Genomic DNA, 18,358 nt, shown 5'->3' with positions numbered 1-18,358 from the left:
TCAACCAGAGTAACTGACAAACCAGACACACAGCGTGGAGAATGATTTTAATCACCTGCCTGTAATTTATTTATTTAATCCCAGCACTGATTATGTGTAAAGACAATTACTAAATTAACTTAGACAAAGAGATGTCTTGTTTTTGGAGCTATATGTAAGAAAAGAAATGAAGTTAAATGTGAGTGAAATTATACACAAAAATCAAGGTTGAACTAATCAAGGCTCATGTCTTCCTCATCATCTTTCTTGTCCTTAGGCTTTCCTTCTTGCTCAGGTTTAGTTTCACCTTCCATAGCCTTGGCAAATGCTTCTACATCTGTAAAACATATTACAGCGATGTAAGTCTGTGCATGTATATAACACTCTGGTTAGGCACACCTGTACTGGTGAAAGCGGTGCATACTTGCCTCCTTTGTTGGCTGCATCTACAGCTTCTGAGGGCAACCCGAACTGATTCATCAGGGGTCCTAACTGTCCTGATGCTAGAGCACTGCTGAACAAACTCATAGCCTGCACAGAAATATCAACAGAGGGAAACGTTTGTTCAGATTGTATATTAATCCGCTGTTGTAGGTGTGGAAAAACAAGGAAACTAAACTGCAAGGTTAATTGAGCTCAACCTTTTATAATAACTATAAATAATATTTTCTTAAATAAGAATTGATAATTGGTCAACAGCAGTCTGGATACAATCCAAGCAAAGTATTTTAGCCAACTAAAGCAAGTAACTGAAAACAACATTTTAATAGAGGGCATAAAGGAATAAAAAAACCTACTGCAGCTTGTGTAAGTACTTTAAATTGACTTATTTACTAAACATATTGATTAGAAGGAAACAATACATATCTAGCAAGAGGCTAAATATGATCATATAAATATAGGCATTTGATTAATAAGTGCCACATTTACAACATGAAACCTGCTGCACATTAAATAGTAATTAAATGTACTTTACTGTCAAAAATACTGATTTATTAAGAAATTAATTTGTCTCAAATCTAATGTACACTGTTACCCTACACTACATCTTCCTAAGACCAAAGATAGCTTCAGGTTACTGGGCAAGATCGAGCATTACCTATCTATCTACACATAGAGGCCTCTTCCTTTCATAAAATATCTTTGCCATGGAAATACATGATCCATGTAATAATCTGACCTGCTGAAACTGTGGTGAGGTGAGCGTGTTATGGAGTTCATCAGTGCTTTGAGGAAGAGACTCCCCAGATGGAAGGAAGGGAAGCAGTCGCTGCTGAATCTCTGCATTTGCCAGGATCGGTGCCATGATTTCTGGTGTTAGAACACTGGCAAGATCAACTGTTTAAAGACAAGATGAGTACATTAGTGTTTTTATTGCATTTGTAATTCTCTTCGTGGGCAGCAGATGGCTCAAAAACCAACCACCTGTTCCTTGAAACGCTGAATTTGTTATGCAACCCTCACCTCCTTGCCCAGCCGCAGGAACGTTCATGGTGGCCAGGATATTCTGCAGATCGCTGAGCTGGATAGGCTGGGTGGGGCTAGTGGCCCCGGCAGAAGGAGCAGGGGCTGCAGGAGTGGTAGGTGTGGTCACAGGTGAGGCTCCAGTGGTGGCTGAAGGGGTAGTGGGAGTGGTCGGAACTTGAGAAGAGTTGAGACGGGTAGCTGCTGATGTGGAGGAAGGGGTGACAGCCGTGGACTGACTGCGAGAGCTTGTCAAAAGGAGGAAATTTCATTTTAATTCATTTAGAAGTTCATGAAGCAGGTGACGCATCTTACTTATCAGTTAACTTAAAAACAATAAAATATGACTACCCAAGCTAGACTACAAAATAAAAGTTCTACTGAGATATCTGGAATGCTAATTAATATTAGTTTATACACAAAAGTCTTAGACCTAATTTGTAGTTTAATTGCTACATCCACATAAATCCTGAACAATTTTTTTGTTCTGCACTGACACATTTTGGTCTATATTTATTGCGCCATGAGACAGACTGCCTTAGATGATGCGTCTTGTCCATTCTAAAGTCTAGTCAATAATTAAACAAAAAGTATGGGGTATTGATTGGAGGAGTTATCATGGGGTGGAGACAACTCTGTGTGTCTTCAAAACTGAATATGTGTATCTTTTGTACAACATGGAACAATGTCTCAGGGGTTGAGAGTCACATTAGGTCCAGCTCTGTCCCTTGGACTTTTGTTACTGCATTGTGGACTAGAACAGACTGACCCTTAAATAGAGAATTAGGTTCATTCTTAATTATGCCTGCAATAATTATAATTCATAGTCTACCTTTACCTTTTAATGTTTAACTGGTTGTTATGCCTGCAAGTCATTAACCCTTATGAACCCTCAGGATTCACATTACTCACTCTTCTAAAAATCTTTATTATTAGTTTCACTGTAGTTTCTGAATGATTGATATTGGCTAGTGAATAATTTGCTTTGTGATGAATAACTGACTCATGCATGTAATGTACTATTTATCTCCAGGTTTTACCTGGAAGATGAACTGCTTGTTGCTGGAACACTGCCTCCCAGCAGACTGGCAAGTCCTGGTCCAGCTAAAGCCCCAAGGCCCCCTAGCACAGGAAACAAGAAGACTTTTTGTCTCAGTCACAAGGGCCCACCTGTCTTTACTGTAGTATGTTGTGCTTTTAACATATTTAACCTTTCTATCATGATGAACACACAAGAAATGCCCATACCAGACCTCTATGAATATGTTTAGGATGAGTACAGTAACTCACCAAGTCCACCAAGTCCAGTTGGTCCTATCAGCTGCATCAATTGATTATGACTCACATTACCCAGAAGACTCTGCAGGCCACCTTCACCTTTGGAAAGAAGACATGGAGTTTGTTTCCACAATCTTTAAACAAAGGCTCTAGCTCACTGTGGAGGCCACATTACAAAAACAGCTGCAGCATGATGCATGAAAATACTGCATCAACAACCATACAAATATATTTCCCTTCTCCAATCACAGAATACATCCTCATATACATTTCACTCTTTTACATTTCACACCACATTTGCATATACATGCTGCATTTGTTACTTGTTGTTTTGTTTCAGTTGAATAATAGCGAGACGCGGTCATCATCTTTGTAATCAACTAGTTTTACTGATGTAAGCAGAAAATCCATTTCTTATTTATTAGCTGATTAAAATAAATTCAAGAGCCTTTAATAAATGTACCCCATTCCCAGATCACCAATTTAATAGCCATAATCTGGGTGATTCGGGGGAAAAGCACCCACTGCATTTAAATAACGAGAATTGTGTGTGTTTGCATAAATACCTCCTAGGGCTGAAAGCTCATGACTGCTGCCTCCACCACCAAGGGAACCAGGTATGGGTGGATTGTTCAAGTACTCATTTACTTTCCTGCAGTACTCATCATCTTTATCAGTTTTAGGTTCCTAGAAAAACAGAATTGTGCTTTTATTTAGCTTTTTGCTCTCCTCAGTAGTATAAAGGAAAAGCCAAATAAGTACCAGATCACACACCTGCATCCAAAAGAAGAGCCGCTTGGACCCTGCTTTAAACTTCAGCACATAGACACGTCCAGTTGTGCACTGACTGACTCTCTTGAACTCGCAGTCATCCGGAAAAATAATCAAATCCTTTAAAATATAAATAAACCTCAAATGCATGAATTTTTAGTGTTCATTAATGCACTAATAATTATATATACACACACACACACACATCATCTACTAGCATGTAGCTATTAGTATTATTCAAAAACTGTACTACAGAGCTCAATACTAACATCTTCCACGTTTCCAGTTGTCCTGTCCTTCCAGCAGAAGTGAATAAGTGAGTCGTCGGTCTGCTGAATGTAGACTTGACCTTTGCGTTTGTCAGGGGTCACAATGCTTCCTTTCAAGCTCATTTTCCCAGCACGGAACTCCACCAGGTATTTGCTGGATGAGCCACGTGACCCAGACACCAAACTTGGAAATAAAGCCCCCGAAGACATCTGAAGTGAGACAGCAAAAAGCTTTGTATAAAAACAGAATTAGGACTAAAAGAGCGGGATCAACTATACACCACCAATTCGACCATACAAAATTAGCAAATTCATCAATGCAGTTTGAACTGTATATCAAGCCAGTTCTAGACTCAATAACTGTGCTGCTATTTCTTGTTACATTGCCAAGGTGATGAGCCAGTCTACATGGAGTCTGTCGTCTTGAAGAGCAGTATTTAGAGGTGTGCTGTTGCAGGATGTTTGTGCAACTTCTACCTGAATGGCAGCATGCATTTGCTCCAGGTTCTAACAATGCTCCAGATAATCGCCAGCAATCATTATCATTCTGAACGAGTGATAATCCAGTGGCATCTTAGCACGAGGTTTCAGAAAAAAAAATGCCTGAATGACAGCTGCATGTACTGTGAACACTATTATACATCACTTGGTGATTTTGTGGAACATTCTGTTGTAGAAGAGACACTCACAGTCTTAGCAAATTAGTGCCTGTCACTAGATTTGGAAAAAAAATAATAGGGTCCATTGGCAAATCTTTTTGAGCAGATGTTAGCTCAAAACTCAATATGACTCTGCAGCTCACATCACAGCTGACAGTTATACGAGTTGAGAAATCAGGTTCGGTTGACTCACCAGCAGTGTGTAAAGCCTGAATAAGCTCCCGTTACACATAACTATGCTCATCAAATGGCCAATCACCAAATTTCTCTAAAATCAATTACTGATCAACAATGTTTGTCCCACTCACACACAGAGAAATAACTCAATTCTGGTTTTCTTTTCTGTTAAAACTCTAAACATTCTATTAGAAATTTGATTCTGTTCTGAAAACCCTGTCTACAAAAATATTCCTTATTTATAACACAAATTTGATATGCAAATAACAAATGACTAAACCATGCACATACAAATTAGTCAAATGCACTATATTGCCAAAAGTTTTGGGACACCTCTCCAAATGATTGACTTCTGGTGTTGGGCTTTGCCCCTTAGTTCCAGTGAAAGGACCTTTTAATGCTTCAGCATACCAAGACATTTTGGACAATTTCATGCCCTCAACTTTGTGGGAACAGTTTGGGGATGACCCCTTCCTGTTCCAACATGACTGCACACCAGTGCACAAAGCAAGGTTCACAGAGACATGTATGAGTGAGTCTGGTGTGGAAGAATTTCACAGAGTCCTGACCTCAACCCGATAGAACACCTTTGGGATGAATTAGAGTGAAGACTGTAAGCCAAGCCAAAACTGAGACATCTGCCTTTACATACACATGACTTTGCAGCTATAACAGCTTCAACCCTTCTGGGAAGGCTTTCCACAAGGTTTAGGAGTGCATTTATGGGAATTTTTTGACCATTTCACTAGAAGTGTTATTTGTGTGGTCAGGCACTGATGTTGGACGAGAAGGCCTGACTCACAGTCTCTGCTTTGATTCATCCCAAAGGTGTTCTATCAGGTTGAGGTCAGGACTCCACACCAAACTCGCTCATCCATGTCTTTATGGACCTTGCTTTGTGCACTGGTGAGCAGTCATGTTGGAACAGGAAGGGGTCATCATCAGAAGGTTCACACACAACTGGGAGCATGTCCAAAATGTCTTGGTAGCTGCATTAAGAGTTCCTTTCACTGGAACTAAGGGGACAAGCCAGACCACTGAAATGAATGATTTGGAGGGGTGTCCCAAAACCTTTGGCAATATAGCGCATGTAGTTATAGCATAAGAGATTTGGAATGCTGATGTTAATGCTTAATTAGTCATGACAGAAAGTTTTCCTCAAACCACGAGGAGATGCATTTATATAAAAAGGTTTTGATTGAAAGCAAGTATAATTTACAATAAATCCGGTTTATATTTAATATCCAACAGCCAGGTGCAATTTATTATGTTGCTGACTTATTATTGAGGTCAAGCATCTGAAAATACCCAATACTATATATATATATATATATATATACACACACACACACATATATTATATATATATATATATATATATACACACACACACACACACACACACACATTATATATATATATATACACATATACACACACACACACACAAACGCTCGTGCGTCAAAATTAAATTTCCTGCTTATACACTTGGACGCGTCATGGTGTACAATAAGTTCTTTGTGACGTCATGATGTACATTAAGTTCTCACTTGTTAAGTTTATACGTGAGAAAAATGTACTAAAATCTTGATAATGGAATAAACCTCAGGGGAAAAGAAGTAGATATGTAGATTTAGTGTTTCTAAACATAAACCGCAGGCAGTGAACCGTGAGCTAATGGCTAATATGCATTCTATACAGGAAATAGTATTTGCTAGAAAAACAACTGCTGCTATCTTCAAACTGTGATACATATAAATAATTTATTGTTATATATAAACGTTTCTGCTTAGTAAACATAAACAGCGTATTATTTTAGTAAACGTGACCGCTTAGTAAATATAAAAAGAGTGCTGGCTAATAGCTGCCTGGATAAATCACCGATGCTAGCACTGGCTAGCCTAACTACAGAACTGCTATTGACTCCGAATTGATATTTTCGGACAAACCTATTGAATTTCATTTTTTTTTTAAATCACGTATCACGCCCGAAACAGTTAGTACTGTATATAATATAGAATAATTGGATAAAATAACTTACATTTCTTTCGACTCAAATGCTACACAATTACTCGAACGGAGAAGACGACAAACCTGGCAGGAACTAAAAGTGAGCAGGGTGTGCCACATGATTGGTCAACCGACCTCTCTGTCTGAGCTCTGATTGGCTACTTCGCTTGTCATTCAAACGCCATATAAGTGCGGTTGGCCAAACGTGCATGGTCATGGTGTCCGAGAGAGTAATGAAGAACAGTCAGTCCCACGTGTACAGCACAAAACTAGTGTTTCTGGGTCAGAATATAGTTTTTAGTTTTCTTCTACTTAACAAATGAAACAAAAATATAATGCAAGAATAAATTTTCTTTCTTCCAAAAGATTCTAACTTATTCCTAGTTTCCTGCTTTACACAATTCCTTATTAGATTTATATTAGGTATTTACACATAATTATTTATCCTTATTACATTACATTTTCACTCTTTCTTTGTAAATGCTTCTTAATGTAAAGTATAAAAAATAGCACATCAATTTATTAGAAATATATTATAAAAGTTTTACTCTGATCCTTTCTGCAGTAAAGGAGTGTATGGCCTATGGCAAAGTTACAACAAAGGGATTGTGCTGCCTGAATTTTTACATCTATAAAACATATAATCGTGTTAGAACCTTTGTGAAACCCAACAAACTGTGTCTTTCTATTTGTCGTGATAGTATGAAAATGTTTGCACTTAACAGTACAGACAGTGTTTGAAAAATGCACCATGTTCACAATAAAGCAAATGTGCACAAAAAGTATTCACAGGAATTTATTTAATTGTATTTGCTATTTTTTTTACATTTAATATTGCTACATTTTGAAGGACCGGATTTACATAATGTTAGACAACCTAAGTGTCACAAGTGACAATTAATATGAGCTATACAAAATATATAAGAAAAGTAATATTAAGTGCAACTATATAAAGCCTACATAGGTCATTTGGTGTATTCTGTTCAGTGGAACCTACATATGGTTACGATCTATAAAACTTCACATACAGTGTTGTTATGTATTAGTGACAACATGCTTCCATCTGCTTCATTTACCATATCAACAATGTTTGCTTTATGTAGCTGCACACTGTGGGACCTGGCACATGTTCATTGTAACATTAACCTTGTGAATTTCACATTATAACACTTTCTTAATTTCACATTAGATCAGTGGCATTTTATGACTGATGAATAATAACCGTATAGAATTATATTTATATAATATATAACCCAATCATTTAACGGTCACATAAATTACAGTAAAATACAATAATATATGACTGAATACAAATGGTTCATTTTGAAACCTGCCACAATATACTGAATGACCTACTTCTCCCATGTAGGTTCGGGTAAAGGATATCGCAATCACATGGAACATGTATAATAAGCTGCTACACACACATTATTTGGTAAGCAACTAATTGTTATGGTGAAATGCAGTTGAATCCATCAGAACATAGATCAGTAAACGTTCAGGCCAAGAATGTTGCCAAAAATGGCCAAAAACTGTTTACAAATCTAAGCAAACACCCAGTAAAGTTCACTCTTTACAAAGGGCCAGTGTGGGATACAACAAAAAAGTATCTCAATCTAAAATGTGACAATGTGTGAACATCCTGGAAAGACTGGGTGGAACCAAGACTATATGTATACAGAGTCATTTAGATAGGACAAAAACACCAGCCCTTTGTTTGCAAAGTTGGATTCCAGTGGAATATACCAAACATTCTCAATACAGTTGCAAAAGGATGTCAAATTACATCTTCTGAAGATACAATTTACATTCTGATGAATGTTTGCATAGATTAGTTCGTCTGTGTTTGTGTGCAAGAGAGTAGGAGAGGGAGAGATGCACAGTATGAGATAAAAGTATCATCTGAAATACCTTGTTGTAAGTACACCATTCCCGTTCACCATTTTTTCTGACTCACAGAACCACACACACCTATTAGTAATAAACATGTTTTGTTCAGGCTCTAACAAGCAGCAGTTGAGTACTTTGCACATTTTGATTATATGTTAAGGTACAACATTCTTTAGTAACTAGTGCTGAAAACTTCTATAGCACCCATTTCCTTTCAATGAAGCCTGTGCATAAGTGTGCGAGACTGTCTGAACACACACATGCAGTCCTGATGAGTTTTATGGCTTTAATTTCCGCAATAAGGAGAGTCACTTTGGCAACCGTAATCAACTTAAAATCCTCAATATAAGAATACACTAGACTTATCTGCTGTTGAAAGGTGTTAACTAGTTTCCATACCATTAAAACTCTTCATTTATAAAGTAAACATGGTCAATAAGCAGCTTTTATATTTGACTAGTCATAAAGCATGCATGTGAGGAATGAACATGCAACTTATGGTAAACTCCTGTGTATCTATGAAGACAAACAGAAGTTCTGCCTGAAAGATAATAATGGGACTTATTACTTCTGGATATATTAATCACCCATCTAGTGAATCTATTAAATAAATTCTAAATGCAGTAATTGTTTTACTGGAAATCCCAAAGTGTTGCTTACACTTAAAGAAATCACATTTCTGGACAAGGTATTAGCTATCATAGTAATGATATAGTTGCATTAGTCTGATCATAAATAGTTAAAAGTCTCATAAATCTCCACTGCTGTTAATGCACTACTGCCATCAGTAATACCGTGTACCCATAAAACACCTGAGTATAACAAGCATGATATATTATAAGGTGGGCAACAATTTGTGCATTATTCACTACACATGTACTTAGCCTTATCCATTGTTTTACTATAAAAGTAAATTACATGGGGGGGGGAACAAAAAACAACAACTTACATTTCAGTCATTTCTTACATTTCAAAATAATTAAATAAATTCAGTCGTATTGAGTTCTGGGTTTCAGATTTCCAATATAAAGATTTGGCTGCAATGTAGGAAGGAGAGGTTTTGTTACTCAGTTCAGTAAACCATTCATCTGTCTCACATTTTGATAGCTGAAAAAAAATATATATAAAAAATAAAGGCTTTTTGTGAGTAGATAAATGATAAGGACCGGGTGATGGAGAGACCGGAGGTATACCAAACCCCTTGTTCTTTTCCCAGCCATTCAGTAGATATCAGGGAGGTCAGAGTACTTCCTGTCAAAGTAGCCACCTCTGTAGATCCAGTCTGAGGTTCTTGTATAAGGATTTGTGCCCTGCTGAAACCATCTGAAAAAGAAAACACACCCTTATATAGAATCCGTTCAAATTGAGGAGCTCTGAGTGTCTACAGGTTTTAATGATAGGATTATACTTTACCTGGTGGACCACTCCTCTTCATCTTTAGCACGTTCTCTGCGTGCAGCTCTCTGCTTCTCCTCCAGCCTCTCCTTCTCTTGACTTGCAGTGTCTAAAACATAAGCATGGGGGAAAAAAAAAGAATCAAATAACCATGGCAATGGCCTGATAAGTTATATAAATAAATAAAATTAAAATTTGCTGTATTGTTGCAAAACTGTATTTGCCTATGTCTCCATTTTCCATTGCTCTTATGTCCGGTCGAAGGCGGCAGTCTGTAGGTGCTAGGACTCCCTCCATGCCAGGAGACAGTTCATTGAGCATCATGGCAAAGCTGGTGAAATTATACATCTAGACAGGGATGTAGGGGACAGAAACACAGGTAATTTAATTTTTGGTAGAGAGATCCAACTTGTATCACTAACAAATGTTTTCATATTCAATAGACTCAGCATTTAAATGTACACATATACTGAAGTCACGGTCAACTAGAATTCCTGTTAGATATGATGTATATTAAGGCAAAATTATACAGTCTTCATGAATACTTGTGTAGACACAGTATATGTCTTCCAGAAATAATAAAGTTGAACATCTCTGCAAAGGCAGAGGGAAATAATTCGATGAAGTTACCTGGTCTGAGTGTGCAGGTCGTGGAGTTATTCTCCACAGTAATGTACTTCCAGGTATCATAGTAACCGTCTCCTGAACCTCTGGCATTTCATCAGCATCATCAGCAGCATTACCAGTATTCAGCTCCTTAAAGAAAACACACACTGACTTGCACTGTCCATGAAATATAATAATTACATGAATGAAATATAATAAAACACTGCTCAAAAGTAGCTAAATCTGCGTAAAAAAATAAAGTCAGGTAGAACTGTATACTAGTCAGGTAAAATTGTACACAGATCCAGAATCATAACAGTTCAGCACAACAAAACCTATACAACTTGTGATCAACAAGCAACAAACACTTTTGCTTTATACTAATAATGACTACTCTATTTACAAAAGGCATAAAACCCGACTATGTATACTTTCACTTTTCAACCAATATTTAAACTTCCGTTCGAACATGACGTGAAAAATTCATAATCGAACAATAGTTTGCCCATGTGAAGATTAACCTGCAGCCTATGCGCATTAGACAGCCTTATTTTGGTTGTTTAGCATCTGATCCAGCAGTGGGTGCCCTAAAAGTTTTGAATGCCCTCCTGACCCATCAGAAAATTAAGTTAATATAATTTGGCAACCCCAAATCCTTTAAAAGGCAAGCATTTGGAGGTATTTTGGGGTCTACATGGTGGATGGCAAAGTTTGAGTCAAAGATAAGTCCATTTGTCAACTTTGTAAAGAAAACAGTTGTCTGGGTTTTAGCAAACAATACCAGAGATTAACCTGTACCACTATTCTGTTTGTTCAGATGTTTGTCAAACAGATGTCTTTCCTGCTGTCTGCAGGTTCAACGTGTTCAATTCAGGAAGTCGTTTTCATCATAGGGCTGCTATTGTTAATAGCAGACTTTGAGACCGTTACTGAATAAAATTTGCAGCGTTTTATAGCTGGTAAAACAACACTGATTTGTAAGCCTATAAAGTGTGACGCTGTACTGGTTGTTAATAAAATACTGATAATAATCAGATAATAAAACACTTGTGTTGTGTTAGAATACTTTAAAATGAATTGCATGATATTGGAAATTCGTGTGAACTTGAAAAAAGTGACAACCCACATGACAAAAAACAATTTGAAATGCAAAGTACGTGCAAAACATTACTGCAGTTCGGTATGATAGCTGTGTGTCCTGTGTGCAAGCTCAATACAAAAGATAAAATTATCTTTACCTGCTTGTGTTTCTTAGAATCTCCACTCTTCTTTTCGGTCTTCTTGTTGGTTTCATAGACCTTCGGATCTATGGCATACAGGCATTCTGTCCACTTTCCGTAGATAATCCGCCGCTTCTTCTTACTGTGTCATCATAAATGTAAATGAACTTGATTTATAATTATAGACTTATTATGAAACACAAGCAAATGGATAATGTATGGAAAAAAGAATTAAACACTTTTTAGTTCACACCAATGAGCCAAAACATTATTGAGCACACTCCCTCCACCAGCAAGGCTACTTCCCATAATGCATCGTGGTGCCATCACTCTTCCTTTGCTCCAAGGTTACACATGTGTGCGCAATGTAGGTGATTTTGTTGATGGGCATGGACACTCTGACAGGTCTGTGGCTACGCAGCTCAAACACAGCAAATTTAAATACAATGTGAGTTGCAACACATTCCTTCAATATCCTTATTAAAATTTTCTCTTTGTGCCACAGTAATCCTTCTATTGGTTCAGACCAGACAGGATAGCCTTCGTTGCCCTTTCAAATCGATGAGCCTTTGGCACCCAACACCCTGCCACTGCTTTGCCCATTTTTTTCCAAACATCTACTACGTGAACCAACTGTACGCTTGTTCATATAGTAACATCCCAAACCTTAATATAATCACCATTGCTCCTTTATCTATAAATGATCATAACGTTTGGGCTCATTAATGCATGAAATGCAATTTTAAATTTCAACGTGACATAAAAATGTAGAAACTCAGATGTAGTGTAATAAAACCATGTGAACTACATGGCATGACATCTCACAGTAGTGTCATCTCACCTCTTGTCCTGGATATGACCTTCTACCCGGTGCAGTTCTTTGCCAAACATACCGCAAGGCTTAAAATTGAGCACACACTTTTCCCCAGTGCTTCAGCCATAAAGAGACAGAACAACAGAATATTTACCTACATGCAATCAATAGTCAAAAGAGCGCAACCAAACCTGCTCGGTAATCTGAAGCAAAAAAAAAAGGCATCTGCATATTTTAATAACGTTAACATAATTTAAGAAAATTACTGGTTTTCAAATAAGACAGATTGCAATTTGGCCGCTCTCTGAGGGACAGACCGAAAGCATTACCTGTGGTTGATGATCTCTACTGTTCCATATTGTTCAATCCACAATTTGCCTATGATTACATTGTGCACACAGCACATAGGGTTTGTCCAGGTGTATGCCTCTTTGTGCCTATGGACAAGACATGCATGCCAAAAAATAGTGTATTGTGAAATAACGTAAAATGTCAAAAATACTGAATTTTTATATATTATATAAAGGCTGTTCATTACACCTATAGGCCACTTACTTTGATAGCTCTAGTGTCATAGTTCCTTTGGGCTCTGCTTCTACGCTTTTGCCCCAAAACTTCAGCTTGGGATAGATTGAGCCATGAAACTGAAAGTCCTGGATGAGTGATTCACTGTGAAAAGCACTGATTGGAGGATGGTGACTAACCTGCTCCGAGATCAACCGGTATCCATCATCTTCCCTAAAACCACAAAATCACCACCGGGTTGACATCAAGTTTCAGTTAGATTTTTCAATAGATGCTAAGCTGCTGGCAGATACACATGATTGGGGTTTGCCTTACCTTATGAGCTCATAGGTCTCTCCCAGTAAAGGATTAAAAGGTTTTCCAGTTCTGTCCCACTGTGAGGCCACAGCAGATACTGCGAATGCAGCAACAAACTAACAAACAAAAGCCCAAAGTTCAGTACCAACATTATTAGTCACTTGAAAGTAATTTACAGTAAACACTTACCTGCATACGCTCTATAGAATCAGATAGTGTGCAAGCTTTATGAATGAGGTAAGTGTGTTCCATGTATTCTGTAAGTCTCTGAAGAAAGCTCAGTGGCTCATTAAAAACCACCGGCATAGTTATTTTGGACAGCTCCTGCACAGAAAAAAAAAAAAGTTATAAGACATGACCACTGTGACCTATTCCTGTTATTAGTCTTAGCCATAGTAATACTAACCACATGATCTTCATTATTCACAAAGTTCATTTTTCCTACCATGCCAATGCATTTCTTCAGGAAGCCCCAAATACTGAAGTCATGTCTGGAGAACATAGGGGCGGGGAGGGTTGTCCTGCACAGGACACAAAGAGACACATATGTAATGGAAATACAACCCTTTTTTATTTTTATACTTTCACTTCCTAACAATTTGCAGCATACCTTTGTTTCCACACTCCATTCTCGGATCGCACACAGCCATTAGATGCCCGTTTGCTCTCGAATCCAGGGGCATCTTTAAAGCTGACTTCACAGGAGTCATCTGATTCCAAACCTATGAGAGTGGCAGAAGATAAATAAAGGATTACAAGAGAAGAAATATACTGACTAACTGAAAATTTTACTATGCTCCACCTTTCCCACCTGTCTCTGCATCATAAAACTCCTCTTCGCTGTTCATGATGGACAGTTAGTTATGATGTCGTCAGTGAGAGAGCATCGTTCCTCCGAAGCAAAAGTCTGAACGTGTATGAAAATACAGCACAGAGAAATGATGAGTTACTCATGTAGGAACTGTGTTTGGCATATTCAGTGAGAGGAATAGTGCATACAAAGCTAGCACATGGAAATGTTAATAGCTATGAGGTGTAACTCTAAGAAAAGAAATAATTGAGGCACTCAGTGTGTGATGCTGTACAGAAGGCTAAAGCTGTGACAGTACCCTAGTCATTTTTAAATTTATTTATTTGGCAAAAGCTTTTATCCAAAGCAGCTTACAAATGATGCATGAATGCTGCACGTGATCAATGGCACTTATATTGCCAGTTCTTGTCCATGTGCAGGAAAAACATGCGTCAATTATAACCTTTGCTCTTAAGGTTAAAGGTTTTGCTAAAGAGTCTAAACGTGGCTTTCTTGGAATCTTCTAATCATTTCCTCACTGTCCTTTGTTTTTACTTAAAACTCAGTAGTGTCTTATATGCTAACACACACACACAGGCCCACTATTGTTTCAAAGATTTATCTGCATAAAAAGTATTTTACCAAAGAAAAGAATGTATTAGTAGGAATTAAAGCCTTAGATTTTATTCTATCAAACAAAACAAAGAGACAATACCAACCATGTCAGCAAGTTGACATCACACCCTGTTAAACATGACTGAATATACTAGTAGGCTGATATCAACTGTTTATTTTAATACACAGTAATTGTTGTGCAGTGTAAATTGCTATAACTCATTCTTCATATGCCTGATTTTCATCTAAATAAACTTTAAACAATGGTCTGAATCATAGCATCATATAGTTGAATGATAAAACATGCAGGCAGAGGAAGTCTGTGCAACAGTACATCGATCATTCACAATAGGGAAAAAAAAAGCAGTACTTCAGAAGTATAGCGCCAGTCTAAGCTACCTTCTACTGGTTTTCACAACCATACTCAATAACAGTGCTTCAGATGAGAAATCGGTCATCAGTATGGGCAAACAAACCTCTCAGTGTTTAGTGAAAACAATGGAACCTTGTAACCTGTGTGTGTGTGTGAGAGAGAGAACAGGGTGACAAAGTGAGACTCAGGTAGTGCAATACTATGCAAGAATCAAAGGTCTTTTCCTTGCGAACACACATACACAGATCAGGCATAACATTATGACCACCTGCCTAATATTGTGTTGGTCCTCCTTTTGCTGCCAAAACAGCCCTGACCCGTCATGCACTGTGTATTCTGACACATTTCTATCAGAACCAGCATTAACTTCTTCAGCAATTTGATCAAAAGTAGATCATCTGTTGGATCAGGCCAGCCTTCACTCCCCACGTGCATCAATGAGCCTTGGCCACCCATGACCCTGTCACTGTTCCTTCCCTGGACCACTTTTATAGATACTGACCACTGCAGACCGGGAACACCCCACAAGAGCTTCAGTTTTGGAGATCCTCTGATCCAGTCGTCTAGCCATCACAATTTGGCCCTTCGTCAAACTCACTCAAATCCTTTCGCTTGCCCATTTTTCCTGCTACTAAAACATCAACTTTAAGGACAAAATGTAATAATTTATCCTACCCTCTAACAAGTGCCATGATGAGAAGATAATCCGTGTTGTTCACGTCACCTGTCACTGCTCATGATGTTATGCCTAATTGGTGTATATATGGCTGTAAGGTGGCATTACTGAAAACATGAATATACACACACACAGTTATAAGTTCATGTTAAATGACATTACATTTCAGCAACAATAAAAAGAGGATAAGGTTCATGTACAGTCTGAAAGCTGATAGCTGTGTAAGGTGGCTATGACAATATCATTCAATATGTAGGCTACTCTGACCTTAAATCAGACTCATGCAAGATCTAATAGATTATTATTAAATCCTATCTGGCTCAGGTTACTTTAAATTGACGCCCATCTCTCAAACCTTTTGTAACTATAAAGCAATCATATCATGCCATAGTGTGCTCATGCTCACCTTCTTGCCACCCCATGTCTAATCTGAACACACCTCAAACTTTTCTGTAACTCAACCAGTTACTTTGTACATCATGGCAAAGACAAATTACTGTTTAAATGGTTTATTCTATAGCTCTGGGTCGTTGACCGGAAGATCAGGGTTCACCGCCAAGCTGCCACTGTTGGGCCCTTGAGCAAGGCCCCCAACCCACCCTGCTCCAGGGGCACTGTATCATGGCTGATCCTGCACTCTGACCCCAACAGAGTTGAAGAAAGGATTTCACTGTGTGGTCATTTATATGTGACAAATAAAACCAACTTACAAAGAAGTACCTTGCTGAGGGTTACTACTCTGCACTCACAGTGTCATGTCCATTCCATAAATCCCAGACTGAACAAGGAGGGAAAGAAATGGCATTTTCTTATGAATTAGATAAACACGTTTAAAGACAACTTAAGACTATAGAGGATCACTCTATCTCTGTGACATAATTAAGTGTTGATATAACAGGGCACCAGGACAACCCTAACCCCACACGTTTACACCATAACAACCATCCATAACACCGCAGGCTAACGAGCTAACTACTGGCAAGTTTGTCATACTTTGGAACTATAATGAATGCTTTTAGTTGACAATCAGAGACTATCTGGTATATCGGGACAGCTCGGTGACGAGCCTTATAAACATTCTACACCGTTACAAGGCAGCTAATCTGGCTAGCTAGCTGAGTAACGTTGACGTTGCCTGTCTTAGCTAACCATAGCTAAGCTAACCAAGCTACGTGCACACAGCCTGATAGGACAGGTTACTTAACACGCTAGTCCGACTTCTTTGCACCCTTGACAGGACGATGAAACAATGAATTACGAGTAAACATAAACATACGAAAAAGCCTTACATCACCAATTACCTGCTTTTTATTCCATCAGTATATAGAGAGCAAGCGTCCAGTTTGGAAGACTCACATAAGGGCGGGCGTTATTGCGCAAGGACAAGATTACTGACAGGTGATGGAACCTATAGGCTTGCGGAAAGGGGCGGTTCTATCGTTGATTGACAGATGGGATACAGTCACGTCCAAGTAGACGGGATTTTGACGCAACATAAACGGGAGGTACTAAAAAAGGTATGGATGTGTTATTTATATGCACTGTAGTCTCCACCAGACCTTCAGCTCTGGACTCCATTGCAGCTTTTATTGGCTAAGAGGGCGCCTGACTGACATTTAAAGCAACCAGTTTGTTCAGCGTCATGTTTAAGGGCGTGAAAATGTGAAGTGGACGTCCCTACAAAAACTGACAGGTGTTCCAGAGAATTCTGTCACCCTGTTTTCACCCTTAGCTCCCATGCGCGAAATTATGACGTTTTTCCGCAAACGTGGATAGTGCATTATCGCGTACTATGTACTTTTCATCAAAATAAGGCACACTATATTGCCAAAGGTTTTGGGACGTCTGCCTTCACATTAATGACATCAAATTCTTAATCCGCTAGTGCTGGCCAATGATGTTCAAAAAGTTGTTTTAAAAGATGTTTAAAGATAAAACAATTTTTCAAAAGATGTTTAAAGGTATAACTATGTTCAAAAAATGTTTTAAGATAAAACTATGCTCAAAAATATGTTTAAAGTCATAAGGTAAAACAATGTTCACAAAGATGTTTTAAAAGATGTATACAGATTACTGATCTGATTCTTAAATCTTACACATCCCTTGTCTTCCATAGTGATTTTAGTGGTTCATTTTCAGTCTGAACAGCAGAGGGCGACAAACACAAGAATACATTTTTTTTTAGTGAAAATTTCACTAAATTACAGCAGCATTGTTGGACAAGGTACCTAAAAAAACAGACCACCTAAAAACTGTAAAGTTGAGTTGAATATAAAGAGATCACTGAGTAAATTTTAAATAAAAAGATTCAACCTAAAAAAATGCATAAAAATGGGGTGCAACTATAAATAAATGAAAAACAGTGTGCTGCCTTTCACTGTGGGTTTTGAGGCTTAGAATAAAATCTGCAGTAAGTAGGTTATAATTTTCACTAAATATGTAACTAGATTTAGTTTTCAGGTAATCATTATTTCCCCTCCAAATCATTGAATTCAGGTGTTATTTTTCAGGTGTTGGGCTCGGCCCCTCAGATCCAGTGAAAGAAACTCT

General features: G+C 38.0%; 2 protein-coding genes across 3 annotated transcripts; both read right to left on the bottom strand.

The window, feature by feature from the left end:
* Positions 1-42: 42 nt before the first annotated feature.
* LOC131365887 (proteasomal ubiquitin receptor ADRM1-like) lies at positions 43-6,796 on the bottom strand. Its single transcript, XM_058409801.1, has 10 exons — positions 6,639-6,796; positions 3,762-3,971; positions 3,496-3,612; positions 3,288-3,408; positions 2,734-2,820; positions 2,484-2,565; positions 1,444-1,691; positions 1,160-1,317; positions 408-510; positions 43-316 (listed from the first exon to the last, which is right to left on the bottom strand). Exons 2-10 carry the CDS (start codon positions 3,969-3,971, stop codon positions 213-215), a joined length of 1,230 nt encoding a protein of 409 aa, XP_058265784.1. The 5' UTR covers positions 6,639-6,796; the 3' UTR covers positions 43-212.
* A 593-nt stretch (positions 6,797-7,389) lies between these two features.
* osbpl2a (oxysterol binding protein-like 2a) lies at positions 7,390-17,259 on the bottom strand. Of its 2 annotated transcripts, none has more exons than XM_058409875.1 (14): positions 17,110-17,259; positions 14,166-14,261; positions 13,965-14,076; positions 13,800-13,875; positions 13,544-13,678; positions 13,373-13,470; positions 13,088-13,270; positions 12,862-12,969; positions 12,560-12,649; positions 11,737-11,860; positions 10,523-10,645; positions 10,117-10,240; positions 9,911-10,001; positions 7,390-9,820 (listed from the first exon to the last, which is right to left on the bottom strand). In XM_058409875.1, exons 2-14 carry the CDS (start codon positions 14,200-14,202, stop codon positions 9,718-9,720), a joined length of 1,404 nt encoding a protein of 467 aa, XP_058265858.1. In that variant the 5' UTR covers positions 14,203-14,261; positions 17,110-17,259; the 3' UTR covers positions 7,390-9,717. The 2 variants fall into 2 exon arrangements, with proteins under 2 accessions (XP_058265858.1, XP_058265857.1); XM_058409874.1 differs by having other exon boundaries at positions 10,523-10,648; positions 17,110-17,258.
* Positions 17,260-18,358: the final 1,099 nt, after the last annotated feature.

The sequence above is a fragment of the Hemibagrus wyckioides genome, linkage group LG15 (assembly GCF_019097595.1).
Source record: "Hemibagrus wyckioides isolate EC202008001 linkage group LG15, SWU_Hwy_1.0, whole genome shotgun sequence".
NCBI lineage: Eukaryota > Metazoa > Chordata > Actinopteri > Siluriformes > Bagridae > Hemibagrus > Hemibagrus wyckioides.
This window is presented reverse-complemented; position numbering and strand designations above follow the sequence as displayed.